The sequence below is a fragment of the Felis catus genome, chromosome F1, assembly GCF_018350175.1.
Source record: "Felis catus isolate Fca126 chromosome F1, F.catus_Fca126_mat1.0, whole genome shotgun sequence".
In the NCBI taxonomy this organism is placed as follows: domain Eukaryota; kingdom Metazoa; phylum Chordata; class Mammalia; order Carnivora; family Felidae; genus Felis; species Felis catus.
In genome coordinates this window covers 10,463,647-10,488,723 of record NC_058384.1, presented here as the reverse complement: position 1 = coordinate 10,488,723, position 25,077 = coordinate 10,463,647, and the positions used below count along the sequence as shown (strand labels likewise).

Sequence of the window (25,077 nt, the reverse complement as noted above, 5' to 3'; positions counted from 1 at the left end):
ATGATGGATGTGAGGCCAAGGGTCGCAACCCCCAATTCCAGCCCCCCTCGTGGGTGACCAGGGAGAACTGGTGGGCTACATGTCTTAGCTAAAGCCTTGGCGACTGTGGCTAAACCCGGTGAGGAAACCAGAGGCTTAAAAGCGCAGGATTCCTATCTTTTGTGGATATTACACACTGGGAAGAAATGTGTGGAAAGTGCCCAGCACAGAGTAGCTACAAAAGAAATATTTATTTATTTATTTTTAATGTTTATGTATTATTTTTGAGGGAGAGAGAGACAGAGCGCGAGTAGGGGAGGGGCAGAGAGAGAGGGAGACGGAGAATCCGAAGCAGGGTCCCGGCTCCGAGCTGTCAGCGCGGAGCCCGACGACGCGGGGCTCGAACTCAACAAGTATTGAGATCACGACCTGAGCTGAAGTGGGACGTCTAACTGACCGAGCCACCCAGGCGCCCCATAATCACCTTTAAGAAGGACTCGAGGAACCAGCTGGCAGCAGGCAATGGGTCAATCCGAGCGGTTGGTTTTAAGCAGGCTGCTAGCGTCGTCGGAGAAAGCATCTTCATTCATTTTGGGGGTTCTCTAACTCAGCAGTTTTGCTCCGGCGATTCTGTGACCAGAAAAAAAACTTCCGAAAAGTTTTACGACAGAGGGGCGCCTGGGTGGCGCAGTCGGTTAAGCGTCTGACTTCAGCCAGGTCACGATCTCGCGGTCTGTGAGTTCGAGCCCCGCGTCGGGCTCTGGGCTGATGGCTCAGAGCCGGGAGCCCGTTTCAGATTCTGTGTCTCCCTCTCTCTCTGCCCCTCCCCCGTTCATGCTCTGTCTCTCTCTGTCCCAAAAATAAATAAATGTTGAAAAAAAATTTTTTTTAAGTTTTACGACAGAAACAATGATCCCAAGACCCAGTGTCCCACACGCTTTCGATAGTACTTCTCAGGGACAAACACCTTGACTTAACTGTTCTCTTCAGTCATTGCCTCCATATACGAAATGGTGTGTTTATACAGCTTGTTTAAAACTCAAATTCTGACGTTATCTGTTTTCTTCCTACTGTGGCCAACAGATACAGCAGGCCAGGGTGAGGACTTACCGCTGTCCCCGTTCCTCCTCAGGACCTCTCCCCCATTATCATTATCCCCATACATTGTCATCATTAGATAAATCCTTACAAAGACCGCATAAATGCTATTCATTACAGAACCAAGTAATATACTGTGAATACAGTTCTCTTTTTTTTAATTTTTTAAAAATTTTTTGACCTTTATTTATTTTTGAGAAACAGAGTGAGACCAAGCATGAGCGGGGGAGGGGCAGAGAGAGAAGGAGACACAGAATCCGAAGCAGGCTCCAGGCACAGAGCCCGACGCGGGGCTCGAACCCACGAACTGTGAGATCATGACCTGAGCCGAAGTCGGGCGCTCAACTGACTGAGCCACCCAGGCGCCCCTGTGAATACGGTTCTTAATGAAAGTTTATTTTTCCTCAAGTTTCTAGGATAATTTTTTTTTTTGCAATGTCTTCTTGATAATATCCTGTCTGTCGTGATTGGGTCCTCTATTCATTACCCTTGAACCTTATGCCTGTAGATAATACTCGGTGAAGGACATACAGTTAACCCTTGAACAGCATGGGTTTGAACTGTGCAGATTCACTTCAGATCTTTTTCCAATAAATACAGTCCAGTACTACAAATATATTTTCTCTTATGATTTTTTAAATAATCTTTTCTTGGGCGCCTGGGTGGCTCAGTCGGTAAGCGTCCGACTTCAGCTCAGGTCACGATCTCACGGTTTGTGAGTTCAAGTCCCGCATCGGGCTCTGTGCTGACAGCTCAGAGCCTGGAGCCCATTTCAGATTCTGTGTCTCCCTCTCTCTCTGCCCCTCCCCTGTTCATGCTCTGTCTCTCTCTGTCTCAAAAATAAATAAACATTAAAAAAAATTAAAAAAAATAATATTTTCTTTTCTCTAGTACTTTATGGCAAGGCTACAGTATATAATACAGAAAACAGAAATATGGTAATCAGTTTTAGGTTATCAGTAAGGCGTCTTCTGGTCAACAGTAGACTGTTAAAGTTTTGGCAAGTCAAAAGTTATGTGTGAATTTTCAACTGCTGAGGGTGGGGAGGGGTCGGTGTCCCAAAACCCTTGTGTTGTTCAAAGGTCAGCTGTAATTGGAAGAGGTTCAAAGACATGGCATTAGGTGTCGATTAGAGAGGGAGGAAGTTGATTCTCTTTTCAATTTTCTCTCTGTCCTCAAGTCCTTCTTGAACGCTGTTATTTTCATGAGCCTTGATCCCCAAAGATCTTTCTCCGGGGCTCCGTCCTTCAGGTCGCTCTACCTACTTCATCAATGACCACTCCTCTTGCTCCTTTGTCTTCCAAACGTGTTGAAATCCCATCCACCAGGGGTGCCTGGGTGGCTCAGTCGGTTGAGCGCCCGACTCCGGCTCAGGTCATGATCTCACAGCTTGTGAGTTCGAGCCCCGCGACGGGCTTCAGATTCTGTGCCTCCCTCTCTCTCTGCCCCAACTCACTCGCCTTCTCTCTCAAAAACAAATAAACATTAAAAAAATTGTTTTAAAAATAACAAAAATAATAAATTTAAAAAAAAAGAGCATTCTCTTGTGGAGAAGCAGACGATGGAGAAAAAAATTTAATAAAGAAGTAAAATCTATAGGATGTCACAAGGGGTAAATCCCATCCCAAGGAAGAAAACTGAAAAGAATATTAGTTAGGGCCAGGGGGATTAGGAATGTAGAGCCATTGGGAAGCCTTCATTGAGAGGTGAGATTCCTAGAAAGATGAAGGAAGTGAGGATTTTGTCTCAGGGTTGGTGAGGGAGAGCATCCAGGCAGTGGATAGACAGCACAAAGGCCCCAAGACAGGAATTGATCCCTTCTAATTTATACATTGTGGGCTTGTGCTTTTAAAATGTATTTTATTCTTGGGGCGCCTGGGTGGCGCAGTCGGTTAAGCATCCGATTTCAGCCAGGTCACGATCTCGTGGTCCGGGAGTTCGAACCCCGCGTCGGGCTCTGGGCTGATGGCTCAGAGCCTGGAGCCTGTTTCCAATTCTGTGTCTCCCTCTCTCTCTGCCCCTCCCCGTTCATGCTCTGTCTCTCTCTGTCCCAAAAATAAATAAACGTTGAAAAAAAAAATTTTTTTTTTAAATAATAAAATAAAATAAAATGTATTTTATTCTCATTTTAATGGGGTAAAATTGTCGTAGACCCGGAGGTACAGGAGAGAAACAAAAGAGTTCAATCTGTCACCTTGAAGCTGAGGTCTTATTTCCAGGTCTTTGAAACCCCGAGATGAGCAAGTGATATCTTGGCTTTTCTCCCTCTGAGAACCTACAAGCATTTTGTGTATATTTTATCCTTTAAAAAAATTTTTTTTTTAATCTTTATTTGTTTTTGAGAGAGAGCCAGCATGTGAGCAGGGGAAGAGCAGAGAGAGAGGGGGACACAGAATCCGAAGCAGGCTCCAAGCCCCGAGGTGTCAGCACAGAGCCCGACGCGGGGCTCGAACTCACAAACTGTGAGATCACGACCTGAGCCGAAGTCGGAAGCTCAACCGACTGAGCCGCCCAGGCGCCCCTATGTTTTTTCCTTTCGATTTTGACATCTTCTCTTTGAAGTAGGGAACTTTTAATAAAATATTTCCTTCATATATGAAGAAAATTGAGAACAATAAATAATATGATTCACCTGAGGGGTAGATGATATAACGACAAAAACCGTATCTTGTATTCCCCAACTTTATTTCTTCTTTTTAAAGTTTTTTCGTGTTTATTTATTTATTTTGAGAGGGAGAGAGAGAGCACGCACATGCATAGAGTTGGGGAGGAGCAGAGAATGAGAGAGAGAGAGAGAGAGAGAAGAGAGAATCCCAAGTAGGCCCCACACTGTCAGGAGAGCCCCGCCTGGGGCTTGAACTCACTCACTGTGAAATCACCTGAGCCAAAATCAGCAAGTCAGATGCTCAACCGACTGAGCCACCAGGCACCCCTCCCCAACTTTGTTTCCTTTTCTAGCCAATATTGGTTGTCTCTGCATCTCCTTCTATCACTATTACAATTTGAAACATAAAAAAACAGATGTCAGGGCGCCTGGGTGGTTCAGTCTGTTAAGCGTCCGACTCTTGACTTCAGCGGTCATGATCTCACAGTTTGTGAGATCAAGCCCCATGTTGGGCTCTGTGCTAGCAGCACGGAACCTGCTTAGAATTCTCTCCCTCTCTCTCTCTCTGTCCCCCATGTGTGTGTGGGGCAAAATAAATAAACTTTAAATAAAGTTTCTCTCAAAATAAATAAACTTTAAAAATTAAATAAAATAAACTTTAAATAAAGTTTCAAAATAAATAAACTTTAAAAATATATGTGTGTGTGAGTGTGTGTGTGTGTGTGTGTGTGTGTAGATGTTGATGGAGGAATAGCATTTTATTTTTCTTTTTTATGTTTTTCAACAAATGTGCATTTTATTCAGCAAATATTTATTGAGTATCTACTATGTGCTAGGCAGTGATCTAAGTACCAGGGGTATCGTGCCACAAGTGACAGATGTGTGGTGCGCCTGAGTGGCTCAGTCAGTTAAGCGTCCGACCTGAGCTCAGGTCATGATCTCATGGTTTGTGAGTTCGAGCCCCGCGTCGGGCTCTGTGCTGACAGCTTAGAGCCTGGAGCCTGCTTTGGATTCTGTGTCTCCCTCTCTCTCTGCCCCTCCTCCACTCATGCTCTGTCTCTCTCTGCCTCAAAAATAAACACTAAAAAACAATTTTTTTTAAATAAGATAAAAATGAGAGACATGTGCCTACTCTCATATATTTGAATTTTCATTAAGTCTGATGATAGACAATAAACAGATTAATTAATAAAACCATAAAAGGTCCTTATAGGCCGTGATAAATAGTCTGAATTTTCTTTTAAGGGAGTTGGAACACACTGGAGATGTATTAAAATTAGAATTAGTATGGGGTGTATGTAACAAGGACCCAGGTGGAATGACCTAAATTTATTTACGGTTAAATTTATTTCTCTCTCATGTAAAATGTTTGTCTCATCTCTGGGACTCGTATAAAGGCTTCATGATCTTCAGAAACTCTTGGTCCACAAATGGCTGCTGGAGCTCCAACCATCATGGTTGCATTTAAGACTAGAGGAAGAGAAACCAAAAGAAATGAAAAGGATGCCCATGCCCTTTTAAGGACTCTTCTAGAAGTCCTACTGAGAACTTACATGGCTCTATCCCGTTGCAAGGAAGTAGCTGCCCTGAGTAGAATTGAGTTCTATTAGTAAGGAGAAAAGGGAAAATGGAGTTGAGATGGGAAAGCAACGGTTTCTGCCACAGAAATCTTTTAATTTTTTTTCAACGTTTTTTATTTATTTTTGGGACAGAGCGAGACAGAGCATGAACGGGGGAGGGGCAGAGAGAGAGGGAGACACAGAATCGGAAACAGGCTCCAGGCTCCGAGCCATCAGCCCAGAGCCCGACGCGGGGCTCGAACTCACGGGACCGCGAGATCGTGACCTGGCTGAAGTCGGACGCTTAACCGACTGCGCCACCCAGGCGCCCCTGAGTCATGTTTTTAAAAACTTGTTCTGAAAAAAATTAAAGTAAATAAATAAAAGCGTATTCTGCCTTCTCTGTAGAAAACAGATTAAGGGGATAGGACTAGAAGGGAGATCAATTTTTCATACTTGTCCGGATAAAATTTGGTGGTGGACTAGGGCAGCACTTTAGTGAAGAAGTGTTTAGTAAACACTTCAGGTGTGTTTTGAGGTAAAGTTAATGGGACCTCCTGTTGGGCTAAATGGGGATAAGGGAAAGAAAAGAATCAAGAACACTGCCTAGGTTTTTTGCCTTGAGAAAGCGGATATATGGCGCTGAGACTTAGTAAGATCAGGAAAACGTAGGTGGATATAGGCTTATGGAAGAGAGATTCAAGAGTTCTGTTTGGATCATGTTAAATTTTTTTAATTAAAACATTTTTTTTTCAATGTTAATTTATTTTTGAGACAGAGAGAGACAGAGCATGAGTGGGGGAGGAGCAGAGAGAGAGGGAGACACAGAATCCGAAGCAGGCTCCAGGCTCCGAGCTGTCAGCACAGAGCCCGACGCGGGGCTCGAACCCACAAACCCTGAGATCACGACCTGAGCCGAAGTCAGGCGCTTAACCGACTGAGCCACCTGGGCACCCCAGATCATATTAATTTTTAAATGCCTGTTAGGCATTCAGACAAAAGTTGCCAAGGGAGCATCTGGGTATATGAGCCTGTAGCTAAGGGGAGATGTCAGGGTTTAGCGATTAAAAAATTGAAAGTCATTGGCATATGCATGGAATTTATAGCCGTGGGCAGACGACATTACCCAGGAAAAATGTGTATAGAGAAAGGGGCCCAGGACCAAACCGAAGCTTACCAATGTTGCCAGAGGAGTAGGTGCCAGCAAAGTGGGCAGCCAATGAAGGAAGCAACCAGGGGAATGGTTGTTCCAAAAGCTGGCGAAAAGAGGGAGCGAGCGGTCAGCTGTATTTAGTGCTGCTGAGAGATGTGATAAGATGTAGACAAATACGTGACCTTTGGTTCTGGCCGCATGGTGGCCACCGGCAGCCACCCGTAACCTCCACGAGAACCGTTTTAGAGGAGTACAAGGAAAGAGGCCTAATTCAATTTACTCAGCTCTCGGTCGCTAGAAATACACTAACTGGCAACGTAGGAGGGGAGGTGGGCAAATTCTTCCTTACACGGTGTGAAAAGGATTGTGACCGAGGTCGGCACAGGGCACCCGTGAGTTGGGACACTAGATCTACGGTTGGGACACTAGATCTATGGTTGGGACACTAGATCTACGGTTGGGACACTAGATCTACGGCGACAAGGGCACAGAAGGCTTTTCAAAGGAAGGTGATGACTAGGGGCTTAAACTGCATTGTTAGAAATCAGAAGATAATAGTGGAAGTTCGTGGGGGTCCGGAGCCGATGGCCAAGAAAGAATTCTTGAAGACATTCTTTGGTGCGAAAAGGTGATTTCAAAGCACGGGGACAGGACCTCTGGGCAGAAAGAGCTGCCCCGGGACCATGAGGAGAGACTGGTTACATACTATGGGGAGATGGGGGCAGGGGTAAAGTCCAGGGGAAGTTTCCGATGAGATTTCCATATGCTAAAGGCAACTCACAGGACACGGGAGGCCTAGCTATTGTCAGACTGAGGTTGTTTTTCCCTCTAGCGAAGCTTTAGCGTTAAGACAGTAGTGAGTTCCCGGAGAAACTGCCGGCCTCAGGTATGTGTCGGTGGGCTGCAGGTGACAGGGAAATTTAATTTTATCTGCCATTTCCTTCTGCCTTTGTCCCCCACGTCCTGTAGACTGATGCATTTCCTCTGGGGCCAGGAGACCTAGGTGCTGGTCTTATTTCATCCCTAACAGATGATCTGAGACAAGTCCCTTCCCCTCTCTACGGTTCCTCCTTCCTCCTACAGGGAGACGTGGCTACATCCGATCATCCTCATTTGTTTTCTGTTTTAAGATCATTACGGAAGTCTCCACTCTCCTGGAGTCGGGATAGACGGAAGCTTTTTAAATTCAAGGTTGTCTGCCTTCGGGGTATACATTTCAATGTCTACGCTTCTCCACTACAGACAGATTGTTAATTAATCGTTTTAGTTGCTGCAGGATAAATTCGTTAAGATACGATCATCATCTATAATAAACCCCAACATTTCAGCGCCTTAACACTGTCGGGGCCAAGGGCAATTCACCCCAAGATGGCCCACTTTGACATGAACATTATTTTTTTTTTATTTTTTTTTCAACGTTTTTAATTTATTTTTGGGACAGAGAGAGACAGAGCATGAACGGGGGAGGGTCAGAGAGAGAGGGAGACACAGAATCGGAAACAGGCTCCAGGCTCTGAGCCATCAGCCCAGAGCCCGACGCGGGGCTCGAACTCACGGACCGCGAGATCGTGACCTGGCTGAAGTCGGGCGCTTAACCGACTGCGCCACCCAGGCGCCCCAACATGAACATTATTTTGAGTTAAAAGCAATCCAAACCCAGCAGGCTGGGAAAAAGCTCTTCGCCAGCCCCTCAACTAACTGCCTGCTTTAACAGGAAGAGAGCTATTGACGGAGATTCTTCCTTACCTGGGAAACTTATCTGCATAACAGGGCAACTTTTGTTTTCCAAACACAGCAAACGGTCTTTCCCCTCCTTTGTACCCTCAGACCCCTAGCCTTCGCCTTAGCTCACAAAAGGCTCACGTTGCCTCACTGTCTTTAAAATTTCCATCCGGGTGGGTTCCCTACATGCACGCCAGTAATTTGAAAGCCAGGGACCCAGGTTCCTTCCGTTTTGCCCTTTTGCTGTCCCTTAGCGTCTCACGATTATTTGCTTTCCTGTGGAAGGAAAGGGTGGAGACGACACCAAACCATCTCAGCTCAGAGGCACCCGATATTACTTCTGCCATCATTCCATTTTAAATTCATCTATGCAGATTCACCTAAGATGAAACGGAGACCGGCTGGGAAATGTGGTTCCTGGCAGGTCAGCAAGTGTGTAGTGAGAGAGGAACAAGTCTGGGATGGACGCCAGACATTTCTGCCACACGGAACATTTCGCGACCCAGACGACTCATTTGTTTATTTTCTAGCTGAAGAAGAGATCACCTTCTCCAAAATAGAGACCCCTAAGAAATCTGAGCTATTTGCTGAAAACCTCAGGTACGGGCGTGTGTAACTGTCCAGGAGGTAGGGCATAGACCGTTGTCACTGAGTTCAGGATCGTTGGGTCAGTTCTCGGGACCTCTCAGGTGCGAGTGCGGAAGTGTCGGCGTGTGTGTGTCTGGTGAGTTGCGTCCGCAGCATCCACGGTAGGTCTTCTTGTCTTGCTCTTTTCTTCATTGTTAAAGACCGTTTCCTATCAAAAGCTCAGTGTGCCTCTAAGTTACGACTCCTATTTATGTCTCATTTGGACAGTCCTGAAGAAATAAGAGAAAAGATCTTGAGTTTCTTCGACATCGTTATAACAAAAATGAGGACATCCGAGGAAGACATCATCCCTCTGGAGTCTTGCCAGTGTGAGGAGATCCTAGAGATGGTCATCATGCCTCTGGCCCACCATTTCCTGGCTTTGGGAGAAAACAACAAAGCCTTATATTACTTTCTAGAAATTGCATCCGCTTATCTCATCTTGGGTGATAATTACATGGTAAGGTGTTTCAACCCAGATCTCCGCCCACCCCCCCCCCTCCCCCACCGAGCCTGAGACCACAGAGCCTGCAGGGAAATTCAAGGGGCTTTTTGAATTACTGCATGCTCTTGATTACCTGCCAGCACCTCTTTCCTGTGAAAATCACATTGCTTAGGAGGGAAAGGACCTGAGATTGAAAAATGAAAAGGAGAACCAAGGAGCTCGCCCACTTTGGTCTTTGCGGAACTTGCGTTACATTATCACACATACCTTTAGACCCAACGCTGTGGTGTTTCTCCAGGATAGTTGTAAATAACAGTCTAGGGCAACACACCCCCTGAAGCGTGGGGATGTGATGCGTGTGTAATGAAATAAAGCGAATTCGCTCTTCAGTGACTTGGGAAGCACTGAGCCGCATCAGGCCAAATAGGTTTCTTGACCGCAGATATTTCCGGGCCTTACCATGTCAGGATACGCGGAAAACTCCCAGAGGGTCAGGCCGGTTCTGGGGCACACTGCGTTTCTCAAACTTCTTGGAACCTTAGATCTCTTTTCATAGAGCAGCTGGCTAGACGAACATTCCATAAACTCACTTCAGGAAATGCCCCTCTGACTCAGCCAGCTTCAGAAAGAGCTTCAGGTACCTGAGCAGACATGCCTGCAGGTCAAGGCCACGCTGCTGGTCTGTTCCACATTTATGGCTGCTTCTGATCACAGCAGCCTAATCGACCCTCGAACCTGAGATGTTTGTAAAATGTAAAAATTAATCATTAAGAATGTTAGTAAGCCCCAGTGCTCTCAGGATTTATGTTAAAGATGAAAGTCCCCAGGCATATTATGTGTGTATATATATATATATATACATATATAGACACATATCTACATACATATACATATATATACATGTACATATACATGTACATATACATGTATATACATATATATACATATATACACATATATATATGCAGCATCAAAAAAATGCATCAAAACATTTTTTAATGTTTATTTTTGAGAGACAGAGCACGAGTGGGAGAGGGGCAGAGAAAGAGGGAGACACAGAATCTGAAGCAGGCTCCAGGCTCTGAGCTGTCAGCCCAGAGCTCCACATGGGGCTTGAACCCACAGACTGCAAGATCATTACCTGAGCCGAAGTCGGACACTGAACCAACCGAGCTTCCCAGGAGCCCCTATGGAATGCATTTTTATATATACTTATAGATGATAGGTAGATAGATGATGATGATAATGTTTGATAGATACATAGATACATAGATACATAGAAAAAAGGGGGATATGGCCAGTGAGTCCCAGGAAGTGAAGGTTTAGGTAGCCCGGGGAGCCAATTTGCCAAGTCTGTGCAATACCCCCTTTTCAATCAGCAGGGAATAGGAATAGTCAGAAAGGCAATGACTGGACGCAGAGCCCAGGTACAAGGTACCCAGAATGTGCCATTGGTAGCCTCTCTCCCATCAAAAAACATCTGGTAGGACCAGGGCTGGTGGCCAACTCATGTGTGCCTCTCTCCTGCCTTCCATTCAAACCCCTTTGGCTGTAGGAGACTTGAGAATACTGCCTTCCTTTATTTTACTCTTCAACTGTGCCCTTGACTTGGCACTCACAGGTACCAAGGCTGTCCCCTCTAACGATGTCATAGAACGCTTAATTAAAACGTGGTCGGGGTTGTTGCTCAGGGCCTTCCCCGTCCCTTCCAAAGATGGCCCTGGCAAAGGACAGGATGGGGCGGGGGGGGGGGGGGGGGGTCCTAACTCATTCCCAAGGTAGAGACCAGCTCCTTGTGGATGTGGGGGGGGGGGGTGCCATGGGGGAAGGGGGTGGGTACATTGTTGGAAATCGGGCCATGGAATTACTCAGCGGAGGAAGCCGCCCAGATTCATCCCTCGGAGTGAGTGAGCCCGGGGACAAAGAGGGGCCCCGGAGAGGCTGGCCGGCGGGCCCCTGCGGCCACCCCGCCGACTCGCCCCTCTGTGTCCCTGTGCCGGCTGCAGGCCTACATCTATTTGAATGAGGGGGAGAGGCTGCTGAGGACGCTCAAGAAAGACAAGTCCTGGAGTCACACTTTTGAGTCCGCCACCTTTCACAGCCTCAAAGGCGAGGTAAGAAGCCACTGGAAACACGAGCACGTGTTCTTCGTCCCTGGGGCGCTGCGGAGAAGCGGCACAGGTCAGCCCTGTACCTCCCGGCCGGTCCTCGCGCTTCTCACCCCTCCGCGCCCTCGCTTGCCAGCAAGGTCTCCCTTGACCTTGTGGTTGGCGTCTTTACGAAATGCTTTTTTAACGGACCGGGGCGGGTGAACACTTTCTCGGCGGCCGATGACGCACAGCAAAGACGCGATGAGACCTCCGGTCCCTCAGCCAGCCATCCTTCCAGGCATACATTTGTAAACATTTACGGTTCGGCCAGGGCGGGTTTTGTTCCTGGGCCTTCAGTTTGCCTTTTTGTTAAGAATCCCCCAAATACGTGTCGTCGGAACTTGCCGATGAAGTCCAGGATCCCTGCTCTTTCTCCTTCCTCCCCCGCCCCCCTCCCCTTGTCCCCTGCAGGTCTGTTTCAACATGGGCCAGATGGTGCTTGCCAAGAAAATGCTGCGGAAGGCCCTGAAGCTTCTCCACCGAATCTTTCCTTACAACTTAATCTCCCTGTTTCTCCAGACCCATGTTGAGAAAAACAGACACTTTTACTACCTAAATCAACAGGCCCAAGAGAGCGCACCTCCAGGGTAAGGGAAGGCGCTGGGAACGGCCAAAGGTCTCACTCCGCAGAGGGAGAGACCTGCACATACTCCATCAGCGCCCAATGCCTGGGCCTCTAGGGGGCGCCAGAAGGCCGGGTGGCTCTGACCTAGCTCACTGGTGCGGGCAGAGCCAGTAGGGGGAGGGCCTCCCAGGACAGGGCGGGGTGGCCCTGGAATATTTCACAGCAGCTTTTGTGAAAGGGAATTCAAGTGACAGAAACACCAGGAAGCCCTTTGCCAAGTGCCCTGCCCTACTCGGTCCCATCAGTGCCTCTGTGGAAGCTGCAAGCTCCCGGGGCCTCTGTCACAAGCCCTCTTCCATCCAGGAGGTACAGCCCTGGGTACTGTCCCTGCCCAAAACTAAAATAGCAGGTGCCCAAGGCATCTGCAGAGGACAAACTGCCACCCATCTGTGTATCCCGTTAGGGATGTGGGTTGCAATGGGGGGGGGGGGGGGGTTGCAATGTGGGTTGACTGATGTATCCATCAGTCAAGATTAAACCATTAAGATTTGTACACTTCCACGCACGTCAATTTTGCCTATAAAGAACTATAAAAAAAAAATAATGATGGTGGGGGGGTAAACTGAGTAGGGGGACAGAATGCCTAGTTAAATTTGAAGTTCAGACGGACAAAGAATCACTTTTCTCGTGTACATACGTCACGGAAAATGTTCAGGACGTTTGCAGTCTAAACAAATTATGTGTTTTGAATTGCAAATTGAACCGGGCATCCCACCCTTTCGTTCCCTAACTTTCACAAGCCTAGTTTACAGCCACTTGCGTGAAAGGAGCAGGAAGTGACCTGCACGAGGGAAAGGGGGGGGGGGGAGTGAAACATCTGCAGAGATGTTCGTTTCAAACCCCGCCCCCCCAGAGGTCCTGACCTCAAAAAGGAGGACAAGAAGCAATGTGAATGCCAGAGTTTCCAGGGCCGTCATGAATGTCCCATGCTGTCCGTGTTTCTTCCGAGGCTTTAAAAAATAATTTCCACCACAGAATCAGCGTCATCAATGTCTAAATTGAAAGTACCTGGAATTCGTCTTTAAAATCTCCAGGATATCTCTGTCTTCCCCCTTTCTCGTCTTTATTTAAAATCTGCTTGTGGATAAATATTTCTTTTTTTTTTTTTTCAACTTTTATTTTTGGGACAGAGAGAGACAGAGCATGAACGGGGGAGGGGCAGAGAGAGAGGGAGACACAGAATCCGAAACAGGCTCCAGGCTCCGAGCCATCAGCCCAGAGCCCGACGCGGGGCTCGAACTCACAGACCGCGAGATCGTGACCTGGCTGAAGTCGGACGCTTAACCGACTGCGCCACCCAGGCGCCCCTGGATAAATATTTCTAATTACATTTCGTTTTCTTGGTTTTGTTAAATCACTAATATTGCAGCCAACTGGCTCAGGTTCCCATCGTTATCATAAATAAAGGGGATCGTTGGCTACATTATCAGTTAAGTGGCTTGTCGAAGCCAAGACTGCGAACCCAAACATTCTTTGTAGGTCGTCATCCATCCTCCCCTTGAATACCTCCAGCACGGGAGGCTCACCACCTCTCATGACGTTCCATTCCACTGTTGGAATGTGTCTTAGTCTGCTCAGGCTGTTGTAACAAAATAGCTTCGACTGGGTGGCTTATAAAGAGCATAAATCTATTGCTGAAGTCTGAGGCCGGAGTGCCGGCATGGTTGGGAGAGGGTTCTCTTCAGGGTCGCAGACTTCTTTTAGCTTCAGATGGTGGGAAGGGGCTGGAAAGCTCTGGAGCCTCTTTTATAAGAGCCCTGACCCCTTTTATGAGGGCTCATCTGCATGACCTAATTACATCCCAAAGGGCCCACCTACTGTCACCGTCACTTTGCGGGGGGTTAGAATTCAACCTGCGAATTTGGTGGAGATGTATTCAGACCATAGCAGAGTGTGATCGTTAAAAAAAAATGCTCATTTCCTTCATCGAGCTGACAGCCAGCTCCCGAGAGTCATGTTCAGTGGAGGAAATGACACACGAGAACGGCCAGGCTGGAAGTGGACAGAGCTGGCGTCCTGGCACAACCACGTTCTAGCCGTGCGGCTCTGAGTTAGTCACTTGGGCTGCCTGAGTCTCACCTGCTGACATAAGATGGGGCTCATCACGTCTGCCTTTCCCGCGGGGCTGTGATCGGAATCAACCGGTGATGAGTGATGTAAATGGGCTTTTTCAGTAACTTCACTGAAGTGGCAATGCCCTGCCTGGGGATAAAGCGACTCACCTCGATTACCCTAACCAATCATCACAAAGGAGGCATCGCGCTCCCCGTTCTGTGGTGGAGAAAACGTGCTCCCTAAAACTGAGCGTGCTTGCGCCTTACCACGTTGCAAAGGGGGCAAGGACTCACGCCCACGTCTTGACCCCCGAGCCCCGCAGCGGGGGTGCTGGGCCGGCGTTCCCCTCAAGCACGCCGGTGACGGTATTCTCTGCCCCTCGTGTGTCTCCAGGAAGAGGAGGCTGGCGCAGCTTTACAGGCAAACCGCCTGCTTCTCCCTGCTGTGGCAGATATACAGCCTAAATTACTTTTTTCACTACAAGTACTACGGCCATCTGGCAGCTATGATGGAAGTAAATACCGCACTGGAAACCCAAGACGATTTTCAGGTAAGGCTGCCTTCGTGGCGGCTGCTTTGTCAATGTCCGCGTCTCCCTTGGGAGGGTCCTGGCGGAAGCCGGCAGGGATTCAAAACCATGGGGGTGTCCCCACGCAAGGCCTTCCCGGCTGGCGTGTTTCGCCCAGGCCGGTAGTTCTCAAGCACTTGGGCCCCCAGCGTCACTTGATGCTTTCAGTCGATTACCGGGGACCGCGAAGCTGTTTATGTCTACGGGTTGCATCGACCGAAATTGTGAGCAACGAAAACGGAGGTAATAAAATAGTTTCAAAGAAGGCTTTTAAAGCTCTTACCTCCGTAATGTTTCCACTGAAAGACAATTTTCCCCAACAAAAAAATTTAGTGACAAGGGTGGCACGCAGTAAATTTTTGCAAATATCTTAACCTCTGGCTTCACGGGAGGCACCTGGGCGCTCAGCCTGCTTCTGCCTTCGCTCCGTTCCAGCATCAGGTGTCGCCCCTGGAAAATGCCACTCTATGCCGGTAGAGAAAGAGGGTAAAAAAAAGAAAACGTTAAAGGATAATTTTTTAAAAATTTATTTTAACATGTATTTATTTTCAAGAGACAGAGAGAGAGAGAGTGCGAGTGGGGGAGAGGCAGAGAGAGAGGGAGACACTGAATCTGAAGCAGGTTCCAGGCTCCGAGCTGTCAGCGCGGAGCCCGACGTGGGGCTCGAACCCGTGAACCGTGAGATCATGAACCGAGCTGAAGTCGGACGCTTAACCCACTGAGCCACCCGGGCACCCCAAGGATAATTTTTTAAAGTTTTATTTTTGAGAGGAGGGGAGGGACAGAGAGAAGGGGACAGAGGATCTGAAGCAGGCTTTGCGTTGACAGGAGAGGGCCCCATGCAGGGCTCGAACCCACAAACCGCGAGATCATGACCCGAGCCAAAGTTGGACGCTTTACTGACTGAGCCACCCAGGTGTCCCCTAAAAGATAATTTTTTTTTAAAAGATAAAATCATGACTCTTAGATACATAAAAAGAACACATATCAAAGACTCTATTAAACACTTTAATTACTGAGAGCTAGTAAGATGTTACAACTTGTTCTAAGGAGAATTCAATTATGACTGGATGCAAAAATAGCCCAGTCACGGGGCAATAATCACACATATTCCCCGGAATACTTACATGTCTATGCAAGAGAATAATTTACATTATTATCAGTTTTCTTCTGCCTCATACAGAGTTGTAAAATAGCCCAAAGACAGTGAGAAGCAGAGATAACCTTCACGAGTCAGCTAGACGGGACAGCCACCAAGTTTGTTGTTTGTCTGTTTCAGTCTTTCACCATGTTTCCTGACGCAAATATTGGCTTTGACTTCCGGGCACTCCCTAAAGTGGTCTCCAGGGACCTCCGGGGATCCCAGGATCACACTGGGAGAACTGCCTGTCTAAGTTGTCGGGAGGAGGAATTTCCTCTGCCCTTCAGGGTCCTTCCAGCTGGACTAAGAATCGAGTTGCCAGGAGACGGTTTCACGGGAGAAAATAAAATACAATAGTGTAGGTACAGGGAATCCACACACACGCGAAGTTGGGTAAAGCAGGCAGTTGGGGGGCAGATAAAGAGCTTTTCCTTGAAACTAATAGAATGCCGTATGTTAATTATATTTCAATTTTAAAAATGAAACAAATTTGTTTAAGCCTAAAAAAAAAAAAAAGCATTTCCTGAGTCTGCTGGGTTTCGATTGCTCTTTTTTTATTTAACGTTTATTTTTGAGACAGAGAGAGACAGAGCATGAACAGGGGAGAGGCAGAGAGAGAGGGAGACACAGAATCGGAAGCAGGCTCCAGGCTCTGAGCCATCAGCCCAGAGCCTGACGCGGGGCTCGAACTCACGGACCTCGAGATCGTGACCTGAGCCGAAGTCCGACGCTTAACCGACTGAGCCACCCAGGCGCCCCTCGATTGCTCTTAATCAAAATAATGTCCGTGCCAAAGTGGCCCGTCTGGGGGCAGCCTGCCCTCGGCTCCTACGAGGTCAGGAACTGGGACATCTTCCATTAGATGAGGAAAACTCCAAGGGACAAGATCAAGACATTATTAAGCTAAATCCAATTCCGCTAATGAAAATGACCTGGTTCCCTCATAAAAAGTACATCAAGTCGAGGTTTCTTCCGGGGCAAGAACTTCCTCTTGTGGCGATTAATTATCGAGAATTAAAGGAAATGGTCAAGTAGCACTGTAAATGTTGGAGGAGCTTAAGTTCCTGGCCAGGAATCTGCCTTTCGGTAGACCAGGGCACATAAATATGTATAAAGCCCATCAAATATAGTCCTCTGCCTATATGCCGTCCTCGTCTTGTGGCTTCCCGGGCCACTACACCCAGCCACGTTAGACTCTCTTGGCTCCTCAAACATTAAGTTCAATCCCCTTGTAGGGTCTTCGCAATGGACATTTCCTCTGCTTTGAGCGCCCATCCCCCGACCTTTCCCGGTCTCTGTGCTTATCTTTTCCACATCCCGAGCCCCAGTAATAGTGCCTGGCACATAGTAGGTGCTCAACAAATATTTACTGAATGAAATGCTTTGATTCCCCTCCATACTTGGGGGCTGTCTCTTAAAAACGCGGTGGAGGGGCGCCTGGGTGGCTCAGTCGGTTAAGCGTCCAACTTCAGCCAGGTCACGATCTCGCGGTCCGTGAGTTCGAGCCCCGCGTCGGGCTCTGGGCTGATGGCTCGGAGCCTGGAGCCTGTTTCCGATTCTGTGTCTCCCTCTCTCTCTGCCCCTCCCCCGTTCATGCTCTGTCTCTCTCTGTCCCAAAAATAAATAAAAACATTGAAAAAAAAAATTAAAAAAAAAAAAAAAAACGCGGTGGCATTGGAGGACAGGAGACGACAGCGGAAAAGCCAAAATCGGAAAGTGAATCGAAAGAGGCTTGATCTCAGCTCAGGTCATGGACTCACAGTTCACGGGTTCAAGCCCGGGTCATGGTCTCACAGTTCACGGGTTCAAGCCCCACCTTGGGCTCTGTGCCAACAAGGTGGCCGTGACAGAGGGCAGAGCAGCCTCTGGGTGCTCCAGAGCAGATGAGGCACTCGGTGTCGGATAACAGAAAGAGCTAGAATGAGTCCCGAGAGAGTGGTTTCCAGAACTTTACCTATCTGTGGCGTGACCACTGCCAAGCCACATAACCACCAAGCTTTCTGTTTTCCCGACAAAATGAAACAGTCGGACGCCATGCTCTTGGTCCGAATCCAAGAAGTCCTGGGCTCTGCCACAGCGTTGGACATCTCCTTCGCCCTGCAGTCCTCTCCTCTCCACGGCTTCCGGCTGCCCTGCCCTTCTGGTGGCGCCATCTGAAACACGGATCAGGAGCACAGGAACTCCCACAGGTTGACTTGTGGTTTAACAGGTGCCCACAGAACTGCCCGCAGCACCGAATTTGTGGGCTGCGAATTTTGCGGGATTTGACGAATTCTAGGAAAAAGTCCCTTTTTCCTATTTATTTTTAAGTTTATTTACTTTGAGAGAGAGAGAGCGAGAGCCTGGGCGCAAGGGGGGAAAGGGCAGAGAGAAGGAGAGACAAAGAATTCCAAGCAGGCTGCGTGCCATCAGCCCAGAGCCCAAGGTGGGGCTTGAACTCATGAACTGTGAGACCATGACCTGAGCTGAGATCAAGAGTCCGTCACTTAACTGACAACGCCACCCAGGTGCCCCCAAAGCCCCTTTTTCCTAAATGCCTCCCCACTGACTGCCCTCCGTACCTGGCGCTTCTAATCAGGGATGCTTCTTTAGCAGGAACTTTCTTTTCACCTGTCCCTAGGCGTTCATGTCCTGGTGCAACTTTACCACTGAAAAGAGTTGTTTATAGAGTAACCAACTTCTCCTGAGTCTCAAAACTCAGTTTACGACTACTCTTTCCTCTTTTTACATGCAAACAAAGCCAACCCCCCTTTCTTTTTTTGTTAAACAACAGAAGGACGGGTACTTGTTCTCACAAATTAAAAGGTCACAGAAACGTATAAAGTCAAAAGGAAAGTCCCTCCTGTCCCTCAGATCTCCTCCCCAAATAGGTAACTACTGTGTGCACCTCAGAGTGAACCCTTCCAGGCTTTGTGCTTTGCAGTCTTATATCCACATATATAAGCTACGGCTTTTATTTTTCACAAAAACTGAAATTCTTCTATTTTGCTTAAGGACCCTGGGGCCAAGGGAGCCCTCGAGCTTGTCCCGGATGACCCAGTAAAAAGGGCACAGAGACCCAGTTTAATTTCTGCACCAAAGCCCGTGCGTTGGCCAAATGACCGGCTCCATTCTCAAGCTTAGTAAACACACGTGTACCGGCCCACGCCGGGTGGTGTCCCTGGGCTTCCTGCTTTGGGTGCCATCTGGGTGTCACCTCTCTTCTCCACTTCTGCCATTTCAGATCATTAAGGCCTACCTGGATTATTCACTGCACCACCAGCTGGCCGGCTACCAGGACGTGTGGTACAAATATGAAATCATGGCCATGGAACAGATCTTCAACCTCCCCCTGAAAGGCGAGGGCATTGAAATCGTGTCACATGTGGCTGATAAACTGGGCTACACCAAGCTTTTAATGGGTCACTTGGACTTGGCCATTGACTTAGGTAAGGGTTGTCTGGGTGAGAAGGGCCATGCAGATACCAAGTCACATCCTGAAATATCCTGGAATTGCTTTCTTCCCAGGCTCTCGAGCCCAGAAGATGTGGGCACTGCTCCGAAATCCTAACAGGCAGTATATGGTCCTCTGCTGGCTTAGTAAATCTCTCTTCTTGAAAAACAGGTATTTAGCCGAAAGCATTTCCCAAAATTAGAGGGAGGAAGCCATAGGAATTGGGCATCCGGGGTTCACTTTAGCCTGGCCATTGGCTGGCAAGGGAGCAGGATTTACGGTAAGATGTGACTGATGATCATAGACTTTGGGATACCACTGCTCTTTTGCACGGCATTTTCTTTGTAAGATTTTATTATTTTCATTTTATTTATTTATTTTTATTTTTTTAAATTGACATCCAAATTAGTTAGCATCTAGTGCAACAATGATTTCAGGAGTAGATTCCTTGGGGCCTCTGACCCATTTAGCCCCTCCCCCCTCCCCCCACCCCTCCAGCAACCCTCCGTTTGTCCTCCATATTTATGAGTCTCTTCTGTTTTGTCCCCCTCCCTGTGTTTATATTCTTTTTGTTTCCCTTCCCTTATGTTCATCTGTTTTGTCTCTTCAAGTCCTCATATGAGTGAAGGCATGGGATTTTTGTCTTTCTCTGACTCATTTCACTTAGCATCATACCCTCCAGTTCCATCCACGTAGTTGCAAATGGCAAGATTTCATTCTTTTTGATCGCCGAGTAATACTCCATAGTGTGTGTATATATATATATATATATATATATATATATATATATATATACATATATATATATATATACATACACCACATCTTCTTTATCCATTCATCCATCGATGAACATTTGGGCTCTTTCCATACTTTGGCTATTGTTGATAGTGCTGCTATAAACATGGGGGTGCCTGTGTCCCTTCGAAACAGCACACCTGTATCCCTTGGATAGATGCCTAGTAGTGCAATTGCTGGGTCGGAGGACCAGCAATTTTTTGAGGAACCTCCACACTGTTTTCCAGAGCGGCTGCACCAGTTTGCATTCCCACCAACAATGCAAAAGAGACCCTCTTTCTCTGCATCCTCGCCCACATCTGTTGTTGCCTGAGTTGTTCATGCTAGCCATTCTGACAGGTGTGAGGTGGTATCTCATTGTGGTTTTGATTTGTATTTCCCTGATGATGAGGATGTTGAGCATTTTTTCATGTGTCGGTTGGCCATCTGGATGTCTTCTTTGGAGAAGTGTCTATTCATGTCTTTTGCCCATTTCTTCACTGGGTTATTTGTTCTTTGGGCGTTGGGTTTCATAAATTCTCTATAGATTTTGGACCCTAACCCTTTATCCGATATGTCGTTGGCAAATATCTTCTCCCATTCCGTCGGTTGCCTTTTAGTTTTGCTGATTGTTTCCTTGGCTGTGCAGAAGCTTTTCATTTTGATGAGGACCCGGTAGTTCATTTTTGCTTCTGTTTCCCTTGCCTCCGGAGACGTGTTGAGTAAGATTTTATTATTTTTAAAAATAATCTCTGCATCCAGTGTAGGGCTCGAATTCCCAACCCTGAGATCGTGAGTCCCACGTTCCACCCGCTGAACCAGCCAGGCCCCCGCTGTGTGTACATCATCCCTAGTCTGTTTACTGTCTTCCCCCGGTATGGGAGTCAGGCGGCCAGGTGGAGTGAAAGGGAGGAGTCTCACAGGGGAGGCAGAAGCCCAGAGAAGGGCAACCAGGACCGGAGGCTCCAGCCAACTTGGCCTGACTCTGGTGGCCCTGACACAGGGGTCCGTGACAACGGTTTGAGCCAAGAGCCAATTTGCGATTTGGGAGTGGCTTTGAAATTTGCAAAAGGGCCGCATTTGGTCCGGGATTGCTTGCAGGATGAAGCCGAGCCCAGGGCTAAACTCCATCCTCTCCTCCCCAGCACCTCCTAATCTTTACCACCTTCCTTTGCCACAGAAACAAACAATTGATCCAAGTGCTGGGGTGGCTGTGGGACCTTTCTATATCAGAAGAGCACATCTTCAGCAAGGCCTTTTTCTATTTCGTCTGCCTGGACCTCATGCTTTATTCCGGTGAGCGTGGCTTTGGAATTTACAAGAAATTGGGGTTTAACACGCGTGTTAGTGTGGCGTGGCCGCTCTCGGGGCTGGGGTCTCGAGCCCACTAGGATTCCGGCTGGCAAGACCTATCGGACGGGGAAGGGGAGAGGCTGGTGGAAGAGCTAGGAGCCATCTGGAAGGTGGAAGGGTTGTGAAGGACCAGCAAGGAGGAGAATTTGGCCCAGAAGAACCTGACGGGTGTAAGCAGCCAGTTTAGCATCAGATCACTTTACACGCAAGTGGTAGTGACAGTGTCTTACTAGAGTACTTGTTAGCAGAATATACGGACAGACTTCACGCTTTACGAGGAAGCGTTGGATTGCCAATGGATCCGGGCACCGGTATCTGCTCGGAGATTCGGAAAAGGAGCTCCACCGACGAGGCAGCCCTCAGTGTCCACAGTAAACCAGAGGGGTCGGCCTGGGCATTCGTTCCCCCACACGGGATTTTTTAAATCAAAAGGGATTTTTTTTTTAAATGTTTATTTTTGAGAGAGAGAGAGACACACAGAGAGTGAGCAGGGGAGGGAGGGGGAGACACAGAATCCCAAGCAGGCTCTAGGCTCTGAGGTGTCGGCACAGAGCCCGACGCGGGGCTCCAACTCACGAGCTGTGAGATCGTGCCCTGAGCCAGAAAGTTGGACGTTCAACCAAATAAGCCACCCAGGCGCCTCCATCACCATGGGATTTTGAAAAGGGCTGTGGATGTTGCTGCCAGCAAGGGAAGCGTGGCAGGGGCGGGGCGGGCAGTGTGGTCACAAGGTTGTTGCAATCCACTGGACCGTCTGGATTCATAAACAGAGATTAAGGCCTCTCCCCACTGTGGGGACGTCTCCTGGAAGCTACTAGGCCAGAACAGGACCACCCCCGCCCACCAGCAAAGCTCTCCTGTTTCTCTCTGTTTTTTTTTTTTTTTTAGGCTTTGTTTATAAGACATTTGAAGAATGTTTGGAATTCATATACCAAAATGAAGACAACAGAATCCTCAAATTCCAAAGTGGAATCCTCCTGGGACTTTACTCGAGTATAGCTATCTGGTAACAACGTGTTGCACTCACTAAACTCCCAGTTTGAAAAATGTTGACTCCTGAAGAAGGGGAGATTAACACACACACACACGCACACACGCACACATGCACACAGAAATGAAAGAAAAGAATTTATACTTTGTTGTACCTGAGAGATTGAAGGCATTGAAGGCCTCGGGGTGGATTTACACTGAAAGGCCCCTTGGGGATCATCTTGCCCTTAAGCAAGGCCGCCACGGCTGTAGTCAGTGCCACACGCCTTTATTACCTACGCACCATGGCGTGGTAATACAGAGAGGAAAAGAGTACTTGCTACTGAGGAGTGGTGGGGTGCGAGGGAGACTGATAAATAGCACCATTTGTGGGGCGCCTGGGGGGCTTAGTCAGTTAAGCCTCCACTCTTGGTTCCGCCTCAGGCGTGATCTCCCAGTGTGTGAGTTCGAGCCCCGCATCGGGCTCCGTGCTGACTGCGCGGAACCTGCTGGGGATTCGGTCTCCCTCTCTCTCGGCCCCTCCCCAGCTTGCTGTGTACCCCCCTCTCTCAAAAATAAATAAATAAATAAATAAATAAATAAACCTTAAAAAAAAATAGCGCCACCTGCGCACACCCCCCGCCCCCCCACAGATGGAATTATATTGGAAAACGTTGATAGAACGGATGTTGGAGGATGTGGCTTATGTCTGCAGGTATCTGCAGGCCGGTGGGCTTCCTAATGTTGGAGCCCAGGATTAGACTTGCCCACTCAGCAGGAGGCAGTTCTGGAAAGCGGCAGTTCTCCCCCATCAAGAGCTTTCCACCCTGTGGCAGAGAGAAGCGCCACACAAAGCTCCTTTACGCGGGCCTCACTGCCCCTCAGGATGGGGAGGGCCGGGTGCCAAGCCACACCTGCCTACCTCCTACACTGCTGCCACCTCCTGACCACAACTGTGGCTGAACGCCTTTCACTCATTAGGTTTTCTTTTCTTTTTTTTCTTTTTTTAATTTTTTTTTTAACGTTTATTTATTCCTGAGACAGAGAGAGACAGAGCCTGAACGGGGGAGGGGCAGAGAGAGAGGGAGACAGAATTGGAAGCAGGCTCCAGGCTCTGAGCCATCAGCCCAGAGTCCGACGCGGGGCTCGAACTCGTGGACCGCGAGATCGTGACCTGAGCTGAAGTCGGACGCTTAGCCGACTGAGCCACCCAGGCGCCCCCACTCATTAGGTTTTCAACTCCGTAAACCTGCAGCTATGGTCGTACCTTCAAAGAAGTAGATCAACAGCAAGGCTCCAGAACATTCATCAAATGACTTCCGCAGCCACTCCCAACGTGCTACGTGCAGCCACGGTGTCCAGTATTTATTTGGACTCTGTGATGAGTGAAATGGGCATCTGAGGACATTCCTGTCTAAAGCGCCCAGACTAGAGCAGTTGCAAATTTGAAAAGAAATCTATTCCGAAATTCCTTGGGAGACATTAAAATCTAAAAATTAATTGCCCTTACCAGTAAGAGTCCAAAGAAATTAAAGTTCAAAGTCCAATGAACTCGCCCGGGTGAATTAAAAATCCAAGGAATCTAAAGTCTGAAAGTCATCCTAGTTTCTTATTCTACTTTCTTTCAACAGCTGTGGCCTAGGCCTGTGCTTGTCACACGTTAGTGGGCACAGGAGTCACCTGGAAAGCTTGTTAACACTTGTTAATGGATTCCTGGCCTCGTCCCAGTCCCCAGAGTGATTCAGCAGATGGGGGCTGGACCAGCGAGCCTGCATTTCTAAGCAGCATCCAGGTGACACGGATGTTCCCAGTCGGTGGCCCACACTTTGAGTAGTACTGGCCTAGGCCATCTCTCTCTGGAACTGGAGCAATGTCTTCAAGCTCTAGAATTCATAGCTCCAAGTGTTTGATGATCCTTTTAGAGTCCAAAGAGTTAAGTGCTTGCTAATATTAGCCGAGGGTTCCCGAGGAGTCTCTTCATCACGAACCACCCACACATTCTCTTCTTGCCCTGTTCCATAGCACATCGTTTCTCCTGGGGAGCAGGCGGTGGGCTCCAGGCCCAGGTCCCGGGAGCTGGGCCTGCAGGGGGACCCATTTCAGAACATTCCAAGGGCGATACTGATTTGTCTTCTTCTTCTGTGCTGGCGCAGGTATGCCAGGCTTCAGGAATGGGACAACTTTCACATCTTTTCCAGTAGAGCTAAAAACCTAGTGCCAAGAAGAACCCCAACAGCTCTTTACTATGAAGGCATCAGTAGGTACATGGAAGGGCAAGTCCTCTACCTTCAAAAGCAGATTGAGGGGCAGTCTGAGAACGCTCAGGACAGTGGAGTCGAGCTGCTCAAGGTGAGCCAGTTTCCAGGATAAACCACTCCGTAAGTGGATTTCTGTCTACCTTCTTGTGCAAATTATTTTCTCTGATTCCAGAATTTATATATTTATTTAAAAAATTCTTTTTTAATGTTTACTTGTTTTTGAGAAAGAGAGAGAGATAGAGCATGAGCAGGGGAGGGGCAGAGAGAGAGGGAGACACAGAATCTGAAGCAGGCTCCAGGCTCTGAGACATTAGCACAGAGCCTGATGCGGGGCTCGAACTCACGAAGAGTTCGAGATCAGGACCTGAGCCGAAGTCGGACGCTTAACCGACTGAGCCACCCAGGCGCCCCAGAATTTCTATGTTTATAGTACAGTTTTTTAAGGTAACTTCTTCCCCCCAGATTGGAAGGAAATACAAATTGCTCACAACCTTACTACTCAGAGGTAACCACTTTTTACAAAGAGAGACATCACTTTTCAAGTCTTTTCTCTGTGTGTG

General features: G+C 48.0%; 1 protein-coding gene across 6 annotated transcripts in view; it reads left to right on the top strand.

Annotated features, from left to right (window-relative positions):
- ADCY10 (adenylate cyclase 10) overlaps positions 1-25,077 on the top strand; it is a 76,677-nt gene that overhangs the window by 45,968 nt on the left and 5,632 nt on the right. For all 6 annotated transcript variants that reach the window (XM_045049448.1, XM_045049451.1, XM_045049450.1 and 3 more), the window contains 10 exons: positions 8,647-8,716; positions 8,972-9,203; positions 11,195-11,302; positions 11,750-11,925; positions 14,412-14,568; positions 18,951-19,155; positions 19,235-19,331; positions 21,118-21,233; positions 22,179-22,296; positions 24,413-24,608. In XM_045049448.1, the coding sequence (XP_044905383.1) occupies positions 8,647-8,716; positions 8,972-9,203; positions 11,195-11,302; positions 11,750-11,925; positions 14,412-14,568; positions 18,951-19,155; positions 19,235-19,331; positions 21,118-21,233; positions 22,179-22,296; positions 24,413-24,608 (1,475 nt within the window). The remainder of the gene's footprint in view (positions 1-8,646; positions 8,717-8,971; positions 9,204-11,194; positions 11,303-11,749; positions 11,926-14,411; positions 14,569-18,950; positions 19,156-19,234; positions 19,332-21,117; positions 21,234-22,178; positions 22,297-24,412; positions 24,609-25,077) is intronic.